General features: G+C 38.9%; 1 protein-coding gene across 4 annotated transcripts in view; it reads right to left on the bottom strand.

Annotated features, from left to right (window-relative positions):
- kmt2e (lysine (K)-specific methyltransferase 2E) overlaps positions 1 to 19,752 on the bottom strand; it is a 44,186-nt gene that overhangs the window by 3,410 nt on the left and 21,024 nt on the right. For 3 of the 4 annotated variants that reach the window (XM_007232710.4, XM_007232711.4, XM_007232713.4), the window contains 21 exons: positions 18,089 to 18,197; positions 16,746 to 17,005; positions 16,008 to 16,147; positions 14,656 to 14,834; positions 13,953 to 13,991; positions 13,349 to 13,546; positions 13,030 to 13,160; positions 12,075 to 12,192; positions 11,771 to 11,880; positions 10,713 to 10,968; positions 9,035 to 9,133; positions 6,975 to 7,157; positions 6,196 to 6,522; positions 4,897 to 5,193; positions 4,519 to 4,669; positions 3,717 to 3,952; positions 2,945 to 3,001; positions 1,892 to 2,359; positions 989 to 1,224; positions 741 to 823; positions 530 to 612 (listed from right to left, as the gene is read on the bottom strand). In XM_007232710.4, coding sequence (XP_007232772.3) covers positions 530 to 612; positions 741 to 823; positions 989 to 1,224; positions 1,892 to 2,359; positions 2,945 to 3,001; positions 3,717 to 3,952; positions 4,519 to 4,669; positions 4,897 to 5,193; positions 6,196 to 6,522; positions 6,975 to 7,157; positions 9,035 to 9,133; positions 10,713 to 10,968; positions 11,771 to 11,880; positions 12,075 to 12,192; positions 13,030 to 13,160; positions 13,349 to 13,546; positions 13,953 to 13,991; positions 14,656 to 14,834; positions 16,008 to 16,147; positions 16,746 to 17,005; positions 18,089 to 18,197 — 3,760 coding nt within the window. The remainder of the gene's footprint in view (positions 1 to 529; positions 613 to 740; positions 824 to 988; positions 1,225 to 1,891; positions 2,360 to 2,944; positions 3,002 to 3,716; positions 3,953 to 4,518; positions 4,670 to 4,896; positions 5,194 to 6,195; positions 6,523 to 6,974; positions 7,158 to 9,034; positions 9,134 to 10,712; positions 10,969 to 11,770; positions 11,881 to 12,074; positions 12,193 to 13,029; positions 13,161 to 13,348; positions 13,547 to 13,952; positions 13,992 to 14,655; positions 14,835 to 16,007; positions 16,148 to 16,745; positions 17,006 to 18,088; positions 18,198 to 19,752) is intronic. The other variant, XM_007232712.4, reaches the window with a different exon arrangement.

Raw genomic sequence — 19,752 nt, 5'->3', positions numbered from 1 at the left:
GTCTCTGAATCGGCAAAATGGCGGAAGATTTTGGCTTCATTTTCATTGAATGAATGGGAACGGCGACACGGCGTCCATCTTTATATACAGTCTATGATTAAAATGTATTTGCTAAGTCAGCAATGATATAATTGTTGGCCATTTGCACAGTTTTTCTATATACTTTGATACATCCATTTCTTTACCCTTTAGGTTGTAAAAAGTACAGGGATAATCAGTGAACTTTCTGTTCCTGTTCCTAATGATAATTATCTATCCTGCCCAACAGTTACATTTATTATGCATAATTATATACAAGTATATAACATAATATAATATTATCTTTCTAACATTTAACAGCCCGTTTGCCATTTGTCTAATAATCTGGATTTCTATTCATTTCTATTTCTATTTGTAATTATGCTTTTGAGCAAATATTTGAACCAATCGATTATTACTATTTGTTACTAATATTGTACTAATATTGTTGTCAATGTCACTGATATATTTGTGATGTAAGGATAATATATGTATGTGTATTATCTCTTACTGTGTGTGCTGAGGGACTCTTGCAGCTTTTGGGTGACGGGCATTCCCTCACTGGAGCTTCACCAGTTTCCGACTCGCTACCATCTGAATAAAAAAAAAAAAATAGATATTTAAAAAAATAAATAAATACAATAAACATAATTAAAGCTCCTGAAAAAAAAAACAAAAAAAAAAAAAACATTGTATTAAGCACACTGTGTGTCGTCTCTAACCTGTGTCTTTGCGATGGTCACTCAGCAATAATGCCCTGTGGTACCCGCGCTCCCTGGCCTGCTCCACCGATGTTGAAGAGGTCCTGAGAACAAAACAAGACAAATGTTAACTATTATCTGAACAGCGGTTTAATTTTTTTTTCTAAAGTTTTAATTAATTTAATAAAAACTAACAAAACTAACAAATTACCATTTTCAGATAAATTATATACTGTATATGATAGAAGTTTTCAGCAGAGGGAACATACCACTGTCCTTCGCCCCCCTCTCTCTCCCCCTGTGGGGGGGCATCAGGGTCGTCACTAGGCTGGGGGGTCCGGGGAGGCAGCAGAGCTGCAGGGGGCGTGGCCTCGGGGGCTGGTTCTACAGCAATAGGGAAAACGTCCACCGGGGGCACTGTGGAAACAGGAGAACTACACTCCGCCTTGGAGCCGCCGCTGCGCCGGGCTTCCCGCTGCCGCTTCCTGTACTCCAGCAGAGACACCTGCAGCACAGCGGATACAGAGAGAGGGTTAGAATTCTTCTGACTTTTACAACATAACATTTCTACAATGATGAATTTATCCTGTACAACAGAGGTAACTCTTGATCTTCCTTTTTTGTGGGAGTCCTAATGAGAGCCAGTTTCATCATGTGTTTTAAAGGTCTTTGTGACTGCACTGAAATGTTACGTATTGACTGGCCTTCATTTCTTAAAAGTTTTTTCCTTTACTAGTTGATTAATTCTTGCCATATGGATTAGAACATTACTCAAAAAAGGCTATTCAATCTTTTCACGTTTTTCATTAGAAAAAAAATTCTTTTTGCAGAAGTATTTCACAACGTATGTTTTGTTTAAGTACTACACTTCCGATGTTAAAACTGCTAATGTTATATGCATTAAATGATCTAAATCCTTATTTATTGAGATTAAAAATGTCTAATGCTCAGTTATGCAGTTGTTTTTTATATTGAAGAATTTTATGAAGAATTTTATGATGAATGGACAAATAGAAATGCTTCAAACTGACTTAAAAATTTCTCATTTTACATTGAGTTCCACTGGAAGTTAAGAAGGCTTTCTTTCTTCTGCTTTTAAGTTGCAGTTTTGGAGACATGAGCTTTTCATGTGACTGTGTTGAAATAAAATGTCTTAAGGAGAAGCATCTCACCTTTTTCTTCTGTGGTGGGTTCTGAGAGGTTCCCCCACCCTCTGTTCCATCAACGCTAAGCGATCGTGTGAAGGCCATGCCACCCCCCTCCTCACTGCAGGGGTAATATGGCGCTCCCTCACTGAAGCCCCCTGCCGCTGCAGCCTCAGGCCTGAACGCCCCGATCTCCAGCGTGTGGGACGGCGTGAGGTCCCGCAGGTTGGAGTTAACGGGAGAGAAGGATAGGCCGCCACGCTCTGGGCTCTTCATCCAGGGGAGGAACGACGAGGCAGGGGGCTCGGAGGTTGTGGGGGTCTCTGTGCTGCTTTCAGGCTCCATGCCCTCGTCTCCTGCGGCGTCCTGCGGCTCCGGGAGCGAGGGGTCCGGGCTTTGAGAGCCTGCAGGAATTGTCCTTGGTTCTTGGGTGAGGTTTTCAGAAACCTGCGACCGCACGCTTGGGGAGGCCAACAGCGAGGGAGGACGCTCGGCCTGACGGAGAGGAATAGAAAAGATCAGCTGCTGATAACTTTATAGTGGTGTAAATATATCCTATTGCTATTACTACATAGTGCACCACAATAATTCCACAAATAATTTCATCAAGCAGGAATCAGCAGTAATCGAATGGATTAAAACTTGGTGTGTAGTCGTGACAGACTGTCATGGACTTTTGCCTTCGGTCTTGATTACATGCACTTTAACAGCGCAACATTGTGTTCCTGCAACCAGTTTTAATATCACTACAGATACTACACCATGTCCAGCTGCATTTTCAGATATATACCTGATTGAAAATGTTTGGAATGATACAGGACGCTCAATCAACACTCCACCCTGAAGTATTGGAGCTGCATGAGATGGATTATCACAGGACTCCATTAGGAACCTGAGACGTCTGGCATGTTGCAGCATTACACATTACACATGCATCATGCACTACATCTGTTTGTGTAGCTCAATAAATGTTACCCCTATCAGTCTAAATACTGATATATAGTTTGGATGCAACTATATTTGCAACCATTTTCTTAATGATAAACACTTTCAGATCTCAGGAGGTGTAAGTAAACTGACCTCATGTGTGCTGGGTCTTCGACTGCCCTCTGGTGAGCTGTCTAGCGATGACTCGCTCTGTGGACACACACACACATCAGGGTTAATACACTTTTTAAGCAAAATATTTCCATGATTTTCTTATGACTTTTTCATGTTCTCAGGGCACATTTTCATGATCCTTAAAAACATCAGTTCAGACATGGACAACAAAACCAAAAAACTATAACGATAAAAAAAAAAGAAAAAAAAAACATTTCTAAGCAATGTTGACAATCTTCAAACACAATAAGATGCATGTCAGATCCTGATAGCTCCACTGTGTAGGGCTATATTAATAACTAACCAAGTTGATGTATTTGTTAGCTCAAATTAGCTTTTCTCAGTCGATAAATGAAAACACACATTTGTAGATTGTAGATGACTTTACCAAAACTGTCTGGGTATTTTTATTTTTCCAAAAATTATCCAGGCCTGGAAATTGTTATTTTATTAATATAATTGTTGTTAATTAATTAAAATTGTTGTTTTTAAAGTCCATGACTTTTCCAGGTTTTCATGATCGTACGAACCCTGACACATACACACACAATAAATATTTTTTATGTAAATGATAATATAGACACCAGCTTTGACAAACATTTATTATTTTTTTCAGAAATAACATTAAATATGACACAATGCCGGTAAATACTTGGAATATGAATGTTCTTAAAGCTACACTGACATGCCACATGTCTTGGAACACAGTACTAGTATGGTAATTCATGTCTGTTGCCGTGCGTTTTCTTACCTCCTGTGGCGCGGTGTGTAACGTGTTGATGTTGGTGTGTGTGGGTGTAGAAGGTTCTGTGCTGGCGTCGTCAGGGCGGAGCCGGGGCGGGGTGTTCAGCAGCTGAGGCGTCCCTGGCGTGTCCGAGGGCTCTGCCCGTGTCGGGGTCGCACATGGCGAGGTGTATGGGGTGGACGATTCAGACATGCACGCGTCCAGCGGACACAAACGCCTCTTTTTCAGCGGTGTGGGCAGCTCTGCAACACAGAGGTTCATAGAGAATAGATGTATCAATTACACTGAAGATAACTAGACTACTGTGTAATAGGAATCCTACATAAATATTTCCAGTAACAAAAATACAATAATCCTCTGCCTATATCAGAACTGTATTCTTATTTATATTCATTCATTCATTAAATATATTAATTTAAAATTAGATATAATTCAAGAGCATGTCAGCATTATGACAGCACTGTAAACAAAGTCAATAATGGTGGTTGATGGAAGGACTAGATTGCGGTCAGTTCAGTGGTGCGGACTCTCTCAAACATTGTTACCTGGGCAGAATGTTTCTGAGTATGTAGCAAGCTATGATCTCTCACCAAGAGGTACACTACCAAAGCGCAAAGCAGAGTGCATCCTTTTTTTTTTGTCAGTAAGTGTTTATTGTCGCAGTCATGCAAAAATCTTGTATCTCCAAAACAGCAACTAAGAACCTTCTTTAATACAAGTGTAAAAACTTTCCAAGCTATTTTGCTCCAATAATTATGAGATTTTAAACAGAATAATAAAATTAAAAGTATTACAAAAGTATACACACCTGATAGAGGGCAGTTTCCATTGAACGGGAGTGGGCTGTCCAACTCTCCATTAATGGACGGGCTGAGCGGACCCTCACTCTGCATTAGAAGAGCGGTACGGCTCCCTGGACTCACAGAGCCCTCTTCTTCTAACGCCTGCTTTAGCCAACGCTGTACAGAGAAAAGAACAATGTTCAGATAAAAACAGCTACTGTATATACAGACAACAGAGACTCATTAACATGTGTTTATTAATACCCCTAAAGAGTGATTTAGAAGTACATTCTATGACCAAGTAAGAGAGCATTTTCTCCTCTCATTTTGTACATTAGCAGATATTAATACCAAATGTAGCATAACAACTGATATTGGCATAATCTGCACAGGTGGACGCTCACCTTTTTACAGGATCCAGAAGTGGGGGGTGTTTCTGGAAGCTCTCTGGAGCGGCGGCGGCCCGTGGGCACCCCGGGGGCACTAGGGCTGCGGTTGGCCAGGAATGGTGAGGAGAAGCGGACATAGTGCTTGGGCGTGCTGTAAACGTGGGGGCTGCAAGACAGACCGGGCAGGGAGTTCAGCTGAGTGGCCAGAACCTCCGGGTCACTGCTGATCCTCAACGGACGCTCCGGTACCGGCTCCGGGGTCCGACTCACACGCTCCTGCTTCTCCACACCCATCCACTCACTCACTAAGTGCTGCAGAGTGGAAGAGAAAGACTGTTAATAAAACATAAAAAAATAAATCCTACAAGACTGTGGAAATTTAAACAATCAAATAAAATTTCATCTTGTTCCAATCTTTAGACCCAGAAAGTAAATAATTCTCAAAAAATGTTAACATTTTTACCATGTGTGGCTAAAACACCTTGATCAATAAAGGATTGTCACATGTCAAAAATGTTGAACAGTCTCATTTACAAGCGGATGATGAGGAAAATTGCTAAGTTTAAGCCAAATCAGCTTTCAGTAGCCTCTAAAATGCCCAGAAAACCAAAATAATTCATGCTAAATAGTGGTTTTATGGTGTGTTCCAGTGATTTTGTGCTTTTATTCTTTCATCAGATAAACCAGTAATGTGGAGAAAGCCTTTTGGAATGACTTTGAAACTAAGTCAAATTCATAAATAATTTATTTAGATAATATACATCAATGTGTATCTCCATAACATGAACATGAAACATTGTTCAACAACACAAAACATAATTTATTTGTTCAAAGAGTCCAGCTTATATATCCAAGGTCAAAAGGCCAATCTTCATAAATCTTGGTACAAAACGAAGTCCTGATCATTAATCTAAACACGTAGAGATCTTCTGACATATTCTAAGACATTTGCCATCACTCATCCCTATCGTACAGCCCAGTATGTGTGCATTTTATTTGTAAATCAGACCCAGATCTGCTCATCGTTCATTTCCTTCAATTCTTGACTTAAATGCTTTTTAGGCACTACTGGCCCTAATAATGATTAAACACTCAATTGTTGCTTGCGACTTTATTTGAAGCTTGGTATTGTGGAAAAAAAACACAATACCAGTCAATGAAGCAAATAAAAAACATAAAATTATCAAAAATGAATTATTTTATGAATTATAATTTGTAAAAAAGCTATGTAATCACTTGCAAAAAGCAAAGAAACTACTAACATACTACTTGGGGTTTCTGGTTGAAAAAGAGTGAAGGGTTAATAAGTTTTACCTTTTTAGTTTTTGGGTATTTTTGCCCACTGCGACAGGTTGGTGCGGGTGAACCACTGTGTGGTGGGCTGGCGTCAGGGGCACTGGAAGGCGGGGCATCAGCCTCGGGCGCAGAGGGAGTCTCCCCATCCTGCGTCTCGCCTGCTGACGGCTCCAGAAGGTCTCCGGGGGACCCGGGCGGTAAGTCGGAGCAGGCGCTGGCAGTGCGTGTGCGGCGCCTCTGCTGGCCGATGTGCGTCCGGTTCCGGGAGAAACTCTTCCTTTGCTTGTTCCGGTTAACCTTCGCCGGCTTCTGACCCGGTTCCTCTTTCACTGTTTCCAGCAAGGGCTAAAAAACAAAAAAAGCAATAATACATAAATGTTAGTTTTCATAGATTATTCTATCATTAAATATTATTAAAAATATTTTATTAAATAAATTTCCTTCTTTGCAGGCTTCCTACCACTTTACAATCAAAAGTGAAGGTAAAGACAGCACCAATAAAAACAGTCATATAGTCATAACATTTTAATCCAAAATAGAAGATAGAAAAAAGGGAGCATTATAGAGGGCCCATTCACTTTCTGTAGTGTATTACAGTCTGTCAGAAAGAGTGGGTGGACCATATGAACATTACAGTGCATTATAAACTGATATAGTGCGTCCCCTATGCTTCATGTAGTGTACTATAGTCTATCAGAATAAACGTATAGATCACATGGACATTATAGAGTGCCCTCTAAACTTCCTTTAGTGTATTACAGTTAAAAGTGAGATTGTGTATGTTTTTGTGTATATACCAGTTGTACAGTAGCAGGTGATTCAGCCTCAGGTGTAGCAGGAGGTTCTTCTTTGATATCACTGCGTGTTCCAACCTCTCCTTTGGTGCCGATTCTCTCCAGAGCCTGCTCTCGCCGTTTCTCCCTCTTCTCCATACGTGCAAATGCCTGCAGGATGGCCTCCATCTTCCGCTCCTCACGGGTCTACACGCACACACGCGCACAGGGAGGATAACAAAGATGGAGCATAAAATGAGCTGTGGCAAAATGTGGTAACTGGTAAAAGAAACCAGCAGCAGAGGGACAGGAAAGCCTGAACCAAAGCAGTGCAGAGAAAATAGGCAATGTACAAGATATACGACAAAAAACAGACATGCTGCATGGCTTTACTACTGTACAATAATATTTACTCAGCAATACTTCAGTATGTAGTATTTGGTATTTGCCACCTTTAAAGAAGGGCTCCAGGCTGCTGGTTGAAATGTGATGGTGAGTTTTCCTAATACTTAGAATACTCTGTTTTTTCCACCTCTCAACATAAACCCAATCAGCTTACTGGTACCACTGCGAGAGGAAGGGGGTTACAGTGTGCCGCTAGAGGGGGAAAGCCTCTAAAGGGTATAACTGTGATTGGTGGATTGCCATTTTAGTCAACTTTGGAGCTACATCTTGCCCTTGTTAAACCCAGATGGTGCTTTTACTGCATAATTTTAAGCAAAACTGCATATGTTAATACCTATATTGGGTTTAATTAAGTCATTCTAACTTGCTTGATTAAAAAAAAAAACACATAAATGTAACAGTAATGCTGGAATAGTTGTGAAAAATATTAAGCTGGGCAAAGCTTTTGAGCCATAACACTGCACCAGATGAGCCACAACTTGAACAAACATATGACAGCTAGTATATTCAGCGTAAGACCAATCCTAGGATTTGATAATCATACAGAATGACACTGCATGTTGTTCCAAGTGCTCATAAAAATATTGTTGCAATAGGCCATTTGTTGTTGCAATAGGCCAAATGCTGTTGCAATAGGCCATTTTATATATTTATATATAATATAAATAATCTACTATTTTATAGTATTCAGTATTAATACAATTATTTGCTGATAATTAAAAAAACATGTAATCATTGGTTTAAATTTTATATAACAGTAAATGCGTTTTAAGATTGCAGCACAAAAATCACTTACAAGAATTTCATTTAATTAAGTTATTCTCATATAGGTAACAGGCACGTGTTACAATTTATTGAACAAGCACAGAATTGTCTTTATCAGCATCTATAGACACAGTAAAGGGGAATGCCAGGATTTAACACAAGCTGTTATACAGTTTTATTTAGCACTAAGGAGCACTAATAAAAGGTGTTAACGCACTGATAAGAGCTTATCTACAGCAACACACACAGCAGAAACGAACAAGCAAAAAAGACACTAGTGACAAAACACAACAACACAAGTCTGAGGGTTGAAAGAGAGAATGGTGTGAGAGAGAGAGAGAGAGAGAGAGAGAGAGAGAGAGAGAGAGAGTAGGGAGAATGGATAGTATACTTTTTTGTCACTACATGATTCTTATAGTGTCACGGTCTGCAGTATTTATTTACAATGTAGGGAAAAAATGAATATAAAATACTGAATGAGAAGATGGGACTGGTACTTTATTTATTTAATCAATACATTAATGCTAACTAAAGGGTTGACTGAGACCAACAATTGCTGGAAGGCCACAGTGGGATATTTAAACACCATATGTCTATAAATGCAGAAATTCAAGCAGCTGGTTAAAGTTGTAAGTGCCCATCCCTAAGCCCCAAAACTACTTAAAACAAGTTAGGCTACACAGCAGTAGCAGAGAAAGCACTAGTAAGGGAAGTAGGGGGCAGCATGGAGCGGCTCAGAGGAAAGGAGAGCACACGTTAGCGCTAAACTCCTTTCACACACACACAAACACACAGGGCAAAAAGGGGCCAAAAAGGGCAAAAGGGGCAAGCTGCATAAGGAAAAGGCAGCAAGGGTTCCACAGCAACCATGAGTGCCACCACAGCGACCGCCTCCCCGGCACACACAAACTTACCATCTTCCTCCTTCTCTCTGCCATGTGCTCCTCTGATTCCATCTCTACTTCATTGCTAACGGAGGTTTTCTCTTCCAGATCCTCTATTAACTCAGGATCCTGCAAGAGGGGAGAGGGCCTTACTCAGCGTCTGACTACAGACTCCGGAGAGAGGGAGGAATAGAGGGAGAGAAAGGATCGAAGACGAGGGGGTGACGTTCGGCCCCAGTTCGGACAGGATGCTTGGTTGGGTTTGTTGTTGGGAAACTGGGCTGCCGTTGAAAGAAAAGTGTCTGTACGTATTCATTTAATGATTTTCTTGGTCAAAATCTCAAAATTCCACAACGTGTGTTACAGGTGCCAATGTTATGATTTTTATGAAGGTTATGTTTTTTATATCTATCTGAGGCCCTAATATTATTGTTGTCTGGTGGTATAAATGTATATTACACTAAAACATCTGCATTTACCATACTCAGCTACTCTTTTATTATCAATTACTCTAGTAAAAAAGGTCATATTTCTCTGTAGATCTGATCTAGGTAATTGGGATGAGCTGGCGCTTCACAGTGTGCAGGAGAAGCAGCAACTATTGTTCAGCACCTCCAAGAACTCTTCCAAGACACTGAGAAAAATATTCCAAGGTGACTCTACCTCATGAAGACACTGAGATTAAAATACCAACAGTGTGCAGATCTGTCCTCAAAGCTAAATGTGGTACTAAGAAGTCTCTAGAATATAACATTTATTCTGATAGTTTAACACTTTTTTTATTTACAGAATAATACTGCATGTGTTCCTGTATAGCTTTAATGACTTCAATATTACATTTACAATGTAAAAAAGAAAGAAAACACATTGAGTGAGAAAAGTCATGTTTAAACTTTTGACTGGTACTGTATATGCTCGGTTTTGCCAACCCTTCCTGTAAAAACAAATTCAGGCCCAGACAGAGTTTTAAATCTTGAGAACTCAATCCCAGCTGGGAAACACTCCCACTGTGTCCCTGCTACAGCTCATCCTCTGCTTCTCCTGGCTGCAGTTCCACATAACATCACCACTATGTAACACTCCAAATAATGAACGTGTGCGAGAAAGTGAGTTAGAGAGAGAGAGAGGTGATAACAGAGGGATGAGGAGGACAGATAATAAACAAGCTAATAACACACATGCAGTCAGTAGACTAAACAAACTCAAAAGAACAAAAAATAAAAAACAAGTTCACATGCAGTAAACACGAACACTGTGTGCTGTAATATGCAACTAGGAGTAGGTGATTATAGTGCAAATATCATATTTCGATCACCCAGGCATGTTTGATATCTGACACATGCTGCTTTACTGTAGAAAATGAGATGCTTGGTCAACGCTGTTAATAAACACTGGACAAAAGTCTGTGCACTCGAGAAAGTGATGTGTTAATGCCTGGATTTATAGCAGCGAGTTCACTAATAGCAGAGCCTGACCGTGAAGAAAATTGGCACCAAATTTGTGATCTTAAAAATGTAAAGCTCTAACATTGATCAGTGAAAATTGACAAGTGTAAATATTCCTAAATTCCATAATAGAAGGGCCATAGAAGAACCAAGCCCTAACATGTATGAATGTAATCAGAATATTTGCGAGGGCACACGGTACACATAGATAGCATTAAAAGTGAATACAGTGTGTACAGGCTACACACTGATCCACTCAGTACCTGGTTGTTGGAGATGGACACTCGCAGGGGTGAGAGTTTCCGCTGTTTGCCGTCATTGCCCGTCTTCCCTTTCGGAAGGTCGCAGTCCAGCGTGAGGTTCTGGTTCTGGCCACTGTCATCCCGTCCCACCGGCTCTTTATCCTTTCGTCCCCGGCGCCGCGTGCCCGACCCCAGGTTCTCTGTGGGCTCTAGGTTGTGTTTCAGCACGGGACATTCCTGATTCCCCCTCACACACGCACAGTCCACCTTATATTTACTGCAATACAGACAGACACGTGTTAAAGAAATTTCCTAAGCATTAGAAAGCCAAAGAGCCACATAATAATCTATAACCTCTGGTATTTGTTGGAGAATGGTTACATTTAGGTAAAAATTATGGTGAAGTGACGCTAATATCAGAGGCTTATAATAATGGTACACTACTACCAAAAAATGTTGACCTCTTGTTAGGAATGACCGTGTTTGGATGGAAAACCATGTTTGAGTGGAGGACAGAATAGCTTGAGAAGATAATGAAGATCCTAGAGTGGAAAATAAAGGTGGTTGGTGTTTAATATTTAGGAACATGGGTGAAGAATAATTTTTATTTATATATATATATTTTTTTTTAATGGAGAGGGCAGTGGATGAAGAATGTCGATATCATTTAAAACAGTGGTTCTGCTTTATGTTTTATTTATGTAGGATACTTTAACATATTTACATTTTAAATTCCAATAACAATGCCGAAACAATTCTATTTCTCTTTTTTGCTTTTTAAACAGTTCAATTATCTTTTTATTATTTTATCATCAGCTCTGTAGCATTAACGATTTTAAAATGACAATATTGTTTATGGTAATTATTTATCAAAGAACATTCTGTCATTGTTTTTATTGGGTGGAGAATGAAGGTACTTGACTGTAGAATATCAGTACGGCAGTGCTTGGGAGTAAAATTAAGGTGTTGTGAGAAGGATTACAGGGATGTAGAGGAGATCAGAGGTGCTTAAAAGGAGGACGGGTACTCAGGTGGACAGTGACATTTCTGTTTGTATCATATATATTTTTTTTACTCACCAGCTGCCATAGTCATAGTCAAAACCGATGGTGATCTCACTGCCTTTAGAGATGGACCTCAGGGAGTAGATATATAAGTGCAACATGCCGTCTTCTATTACGTGCCGCACCTGGGAGGTCAAAAAGGAGCATGAAAACATGACCCATTTTGTTTGGTGACAATCAGTTAGTTTAAGTAGAAACTTATATCTAATCACTTTTTATTCTACTAGTTAGTAACGTGCTTATTATATAATTTTTAATTGCTTCATGTAACTGATATTGTGCAATTGCATAATTACTGTTACTGTTCTCAGTCACTCACCTCTGCATTGGGGGTGCAGGACCGGCGTATAAAACGTGCTTCGTTTCCAAAGCTGCGAGCGTCTACACACATTTCCAATCCGTCAAACTTGGAATAAAACAACACGAAGGGGTACGGCCTGCGGGACGACAGCAGAGGGAAAGCCAGGAATATTATTTTTAAAATCCTGTTTCAGTAATGTATATCTGGTAACCGAATATCCAGTAAAGTTTGAGACACTAAATCACAGCAGGGTAATTTAAAACCAAGAGTTTATTCTGTGTTTCCTGACCCATAGTAAAATAATCCAAGCTGTATTTAATTCAAAGTATTATTACTGTAACTTAAACAGAAAGTAAGAGAGAGAAAAGAGAAAGAGTTAGATAGAGAGAGAGAGAGGCAGATTGAAAGCCATGTGTTGGGTCAGGCTGTAGGGCAGTCAGCCAGGTCAGTACAGAGTGTGAGAGACCAGAGCGAGCAAAGAGCTGCCAGAAACTGACCAGACACCCCATTACTGTACAAGTGTAAAGAGCAAATGTGTTTACATTTTTATATTTAAAGAAACACAGCCTGTTAGCTGCCTACTTAGCTATTTAGCCAAAACCAATTAAACAAGAGATTTACATGTCATTAAAAACTCAACAAACCCTGCTATTGTGAGTTTCCTCTTTTCAAAAAAACACAAAATTGATGTGTGATAATACATCAGTGTATCGAAAGGGATGGGGAACAATATCACTGCATGACAATTAAAAAAAAAAAAAAAACTTATCAGGTAGAAACAGGGTCTAAGAGTTTATACCTGTAAATTCTGCAGAGTCTCAAATTTCATCAAAAACTGCTGCCCTGTTTTTAAACGAGGAACTTCACACTCTGCCCATAATAAGCCAAGAACTAGAAGTGTCTATAAGTACATACACCTACAGCTACAGATACACACTGTTCTGCAGGTGCTGACACTCAGGGTGACTCTCACCTTTTAAAGAAGTAACCGTTGGCCTCAAACTGCTGCCGGAGCATGACCTTTCCCCTGTATTCGATAATGAGTGAATCTGCAGCCAGGTCCCGAACCGCTTTCAGGATGCGCTTGTTCTTCTGAACGTGACTCTGCAGGAGAGAAAACACAAAGGAGAACAACTATCAGTGTGTGTGTGTGTAGCGCACAGCAACTAGAACACTTCAGGGGAAACCTGGAACATTGAGATACAAAATATACAGAATTTTAAAATATGTTCATAATTACACTGCATTTTTATATCGGTATTGGATGGTAATTGCATTTTGTGTCCGTGTACCTCTACAGGCGGTTTAAAGGCAGCAGTGTGTGTGTAGGCGAGTGTTTTCCCGTCTCGAGCCTCTTTAACACGAAGCAGTAGCCGGACATCCTCACTGTACTGATTACTGCTGGCCTCCTCGTATCTCTCCATCCACGACTTCACCTTATTCTCCCACAGAGACGGAGGCTCCATCGGCTCACACTCCGGAGCAGAGCCCTGAAAACACACAAAAAATTTAATCTTCACACATCCTCTGATAACCATACTGTTTGGCCATGTAGATAAAAAGCACAAAGCACATAGTTATTCAGTGTTTAATAGCTGTTTAAATAACCATTTACATAGCAGTATTGTGTAGTTTCACATATTGTTACAGGGCTCCAGACTAACTTGTGCCTCAAACCTCCCTGAACCATCTGAAACCATCTGAAACCGTCTTTCTCCACTAGTGCCACACTGACTCAGCCTTACTAGCGCAATGCTTAAAGGAGCCCTGCTGTTAAAATGCAACAATGTGGCATATATAAAAAAATCTACAAAAACAGAAATGTGAAAGCAACACTCTTTAAGATTGACAGACCATAAAGAGTTCCCTTGGGCCTGATCTGTGTTCTATACCCACCTTTACTCTATTGGACTTCCTGGAGCCTTCTCGAAATGCCTGAAAAACAGCGAAGACAAGAAAAAGGACGTCAGAACCTCCCATCCCTGAATACAGGCATCTTTCTCACAGTACAGTCAGTACTCTGGACTTCAGCACTGCCTGCTCTGATATAATTAAAATTTACTTTAGTTATACTTTAGTGACTTAAGTGATTCTTGGACCTGCAGTAGTAGTGAATCCACTTTTGTTGTTTTATAAAAGGTTTTATTTGTATACAAAAGAAAAAATGTAAGAATTCAAACAGTTAAAGTTATTATACTTTTACTTTAAGTTATTATATTATACTATATAAGATATACAATAGATAGATCTTATAGATAGATATAAGATAGATGGATAGATATAGCCACTTCCATTACTACAGAACTCTTAAAGAACCCCTTTTTAAGGATACATAAAATTCCACTGAATTCAAAAACTGTTTTCTGTTATATCGAGTATCACAGAATCAAATTATCGTGATATCAGTATCATAAGATGCTCTGTAATTTATACCCCTATTTATTATATACATTAAATATGAACACAATGAGAAAAGTCCTCAAAACTACATATGTACATATGTATATGTATGTACAATACAGTACTTGTGTACTTGTTAGCTACATTAGCCTCCTAGCTCCAGGACAGTACAGGGCTGGCGATTGGACAGTTAGTGCACCTTTTTGGCGCGGGCCGGCACCGCAGGCTCCTTGTCTCCGCTCTTCTTTCGTTTCTTGTCGGCCTGTTTGTTGCCGAGGCGGCCAGTGGTGAGCGTGATGCTGGTGGGCGTGTGCTGGAAAGCTGTGTAAAGCTCCAGCGGAACCTCGTCACCACTCTCTGTAGCGCTGGTGTCCCCGTCTGAAGAACAAACACAGACAGCACAATGTTCATATTCAGAACTAAAAAGAAAATTAACAATCTAAGTCATTATACTGATACAGGGCTGTATGGTACAATGAAACAACTTTAAGCTAAGTCTCGGGTGCAGTAAAGGTAAGACATGGTAACATCAAGGTCCATAGAGAATAAGCACAAAAGATAAATGTGTGCATTAAAGCTGCACGATTACACTGCAAGAGTTATCTCTGTGGCACAGGATAAGTTCATCAGAGTTAGCAGCCTCAGAAGCTTCCGTATGTGTTCCTTCATAGTCTACATGAATTTAGTATTAATTAAAATTTTGGGAAAAAAATAAAATAAAAATACTGAATAAGAAGACCCGAGAAGGTGCACATAAATGTATAGTTCTGTAGAGTTGCATATAAAACATACCTGAAAAATATAAACTGCTATTATTCTGCCTTTACTAAGAAAGAGTCATTATATACTATGAATTTAGTATACATTAAGAATTAAATATATATTATGATTGAAAATGGTTCTTGAAACTGGATTTGTTCAGTATCCACTCTAAACTATACAGTATCTGTGATGAACTTAATAATATATTAATATAATAATTATATATTACAAAAATCTGTATTATATAAAACTTATAATCCCTTTAGGTTTTTAATATACATAAAATCACAATTAAAAAAATATTGATATTACGTAAAAACAGCTACACTGTTCCATTCTGTTATTAGGTAAATTCTATTCGAGAACACTAAAAACTCTTATACTGACAAAATATCTGCAGCTATAGGGAAATTCAATATAGTTTTATAGACATTCTTTCAACAAATAGTAAATATTCAGAATAAAACACATTCAGAACATGCAGCTTTAAGGCTTTAAATTAATCTGGTGTCCTTTGGGACTAATTTGACATTGAGAGTGTCTGCAGTTGTTATGCCACCTTGTCCAGTAGGGGGCAGCACTGTGGCACTATAAGGACAGTTTTCAGGCTTCAAAAATATGTTTTTTTTTTCTCCCGACAAGAGGGGAACTGATAAGGCTCTGCTGCTTGTATGAGGGCAATAAATATAATTATTCTAGACATTTTTGTGCAATTAAATAGCTTTAATAATATAAAACACACCGGTTTCAATGTGCTGACCAGCAGCATGTGTTAGTGGTTTTACTCACCAGACATATTCTCTCGTTTCCTGGTCTGCAGCAGGATGGCGCGCTCTCGGTCCAGGCTACGCGGCTGGCAGCGTTCACACAGGTAGGTCTCGGGTATGTGCTGCCGGTCAATCCCCATGCAGTCTATATGCTGCCACACACTGACACACAACACCACCACCATTGGTTAGTTTGATGGAGTTTGATACTACAAATGTTGTACTTTTATGACAGAATGCATATAAACTCATTTGTTCATGAAAAAAAATACATACAAGAATTCATATATTCATGATTAAATAAAAACTAATTTATCATGAAATGATCACAATAAAAAATATAACCATTTACCAGATAAACCAGAAAAAACACTATAAATATGACATAAAAATACTAAAATTAAGTGTGAGATACTTTAATTCAGCTTTTTGTACTGAATGATGAATTTTGAAAACAAATACAAAACAAATAACGATTCTAGGCAGTACTGACTGAGTACAATACTGAACACAATCTATTTAACACATAGGACCCTTGCAGAATCAACTAAAAGTCTTTCACAAATTGTTTTGGCAAACTGTCTTTTGACAAACGGTTTTAAAAAAATATGATAAATAAAGGCCAAATTGGCCACTACACATCCTGGAGTGTATTACAGTCTGTCAGAATGAGAGTTTAGTTCATAGAAACAATACAAAATTAACATCAACAAAGAGCTTAATAAGCATTATATGAACATTCAGTCAGCGTGCGTGTTACCTGCACTTGTCGCAGCAGATCATGTAGCCGTCATCGTGCGTGAAGCCACAGATACAGCGCGTGATGTCTGCGCCGTAGCTGCCGTCCTCCGAGGTGCTGAGCGTGGTTCCCCTGGACGCCTCGTCCTGACCACCCGGCACGTACACACCCTCACCCGCTCGGCCGCCGGACAGAAACACACCCTCACCCGGCCGGATCACCATCGAGGGAGGAGGGGACGCCGGCGGTGTGGGCGGGGGACGTGCCCCATAGTTATGATCCTATAGAAAGATAGATTTGTTAGAATAGAAAATCTGCTGTAAACTATATTATTTTTTTCTATGAACAACAAATGTGTCTTATTCAGTATACAATATGAACTATTCAGCAACTATTGTGATTTTGTTATTATTTACTTACTACTATCAATTATCCAGTATTTAGTGTCTAGTATGCATTATTTAACATTCGTTATGAATTATTCAGTACCAACTGTGATTTATTTAGTATCCACTCTGATTTATTCAGTATCTACTATATTATTCAGTATTTATTATTTAGCATCCACTATGAATTATTAAACTACTATTATAAATAATAAACTATACACTAGGAATTATACAGTGATTTTACATTATTATTCAGTATCTACTATGTGACAACTGTTTATAATCGAGCGCTTCCAATCAATAACTATATAATCGACCTTTCAGGAGAAATTACGTTTTTTTCTTTCCCTTTACCAATTTGTTTTTTTTTTTTTATAAAAAAGGCAGAATAAATGATTTATCCCAGAAGTTAAGAGCTGTTTGATACTTTCATTTTCTTTCTTGAAAAGGAAGAAAATTAATAAATAATCTTGTTACTATACAATATATTTAATTCATGTTACCTACAGACTACACAAGTTGTACTTAAGTACCCAGCTGAACACAAAAAATGTATTTAGGTGTTTTAATCAATCACATTAATTCTCAGTTTATAGTGTGAAGCATTTAGCTGCTGTAGTGGAAGTTCAACAGTTAACACTGGCAGAGAACAAGAATGTAGGTCAGTGTGGAGTGTGTGTGAGTGAATGTGTGTGTTTGGAGAGTGTGAAAGGGAAAGGCAGGGATATTCATGCTCCATAACACGTGTTCAAGTTTGTGTGTCTGTGTGTGTGTGCGTGTGCGTGTAAGAGCGAGAGAGACAGACAAAGTGATCAGATTTATATATTGTATGGAAAGATAATCACTTAAAACAAATAAAAGACTTTAGAAAGATGTTTGGATTCTTAAATATCTGAAATATGTGTGTGTACTCACGGCGTAGGGCAGGCCGTTGTAGCTGTGCGAGTGTGTGTGTGTGTGTGTGTGTGTACTCACGGCGTACGGCAGGCCGATGTAGCTGTGCGAATGGTGCGAGCTGCTGTAGATTTGATGAGGGTAGCTGGACTTCTCCACTACCACAGGGCTGGCCTCCACAGACTCGGGTCTACAACACACGGAGCACATACATGTACATGAGGAACAGGTTCTACAACACAGAACTCTGTGTGTGTGTGTGTGTGTGTGTGTGTGTGAGAGAGAGAGAGAGAAATAGGACTTGGTATTCATTTCAATACCCATTTACTCTGTTCATACTCATTCTTTCCAACTGCACCATTTACCCATCCATTTCTCACCCTCTTCTTATCCCTCCCCATATGTCAGTAACGGAACCCAGGACTTAAGGTAATCCAAGTTTTAATTTATTTAACCTTTACTTATACTAAACCTAACCTAACACAGGTTCCCTGAAACTAATCTCTTTTTCATGTGAGAAGTGTACCCATACACCCACCAATACCGCACCTATACCCATTCACTCCCACACAGCAATACCCAAGAATTCCTATACAGTCTTGTTCCCATTTGCTTCCAATACTAACCATTCATTACTTCCCATACCCATTTTTTCTTATTCAGTCCCCTTAGGTTCCCATCCCATCCCATTTCATCTATTAGTTCCACCTATAATTCACATGATGCATATCGGTAGAGTATAATCTGTGTTTACTTAATCTGAATTATTTTTTTTGTTCTACACTGGAGCTAAAAAGCTTACTTGAAGTGAAAATACCCCATATTTTTCAGGGTAAGAATTTAACTAAACTATTGCAAAAAATAGTTTGAGCTGCAAGCATGAATTTCTTTAGAACAAACCTGCCTGGACAACACTGACAAGACAGGTACAGGTACACACCCTCTAACTCACCTATATGCTTCTGAGAGTGTATAACCTTAGTCTGTGTGTGTTGCTCTATCAAAGCTGATTGCAGGGAGCTAGTAAATTAATAAATTACTGCTCACTATCTCTTCAGAAAAAAGACTGCTTTAATAATATTACTATACTAATACTATACAATACTACACACACACACACACACACACACCCTTTATTTACCAGGTACAAAGACTAGCATCTACTTCCTTAATGCCTGAGAGAAAATGCTAAACCAGTAGATCCGCTTTATCTGGCAGTGTTTTTTCTGAAAATCTTGCAGCACTTCATGCTTCCCTCTGCTGACAACTTTTATGGAGATGCAGATATTATTTTTCAGCAGGAATTGGCAGTCCGCCAATATAACTCCTTATATAATATTTAAATTTTCAGAGACACTGATTGTTGTGTTTTGATTGGCTGTTAGCCATAATCAACAATAAAAGAAATAAACGCTTAAAATAGATCACTTTGTGTGTAATACATTAATATAAGTTTCACATTTTAAACTGAATTACTGAAATACGGTAACTTGTCAATGATATTCTTAATTTTTGTGATGCACTAGTATATATATAGGGCTGTGCAATGTCAAATATATAGTAAAATATACAGCTAACAATCTTTAAGCTGGAAAACCGGTAGTAAACCAGGTAAACCTATAGTAAGCTTAATGAGTGAGGCTTAATGATTTCCGAGTAGACCAGGTTTTTTCTGAATATTTAATTGCAAACATTCACTTTAATCATAATTCGTATTAGCTACAACAGTCTAAATAAATTACTAA

This window comes from Astyanax mexicanus, chromosome 2 (assembly GCF_023375975.1).
Source record: "Astyanax mexicanus isolate ESR-SI-001 chromosome 2, AstMex3_surface, whole genome shotgun sequence".
Classification (NCBI taxonomy): Eukaryota; Metazoa; Chordata; class Actinopteri; order Characiformes; family Acestrorhamphidae; genus Astyanax; species Astyanax mexicanus.
Note: the sequence above shows the minus strand (reverse complement) of the source record. Positions and strands in the feature narration are given on the sequence as shown.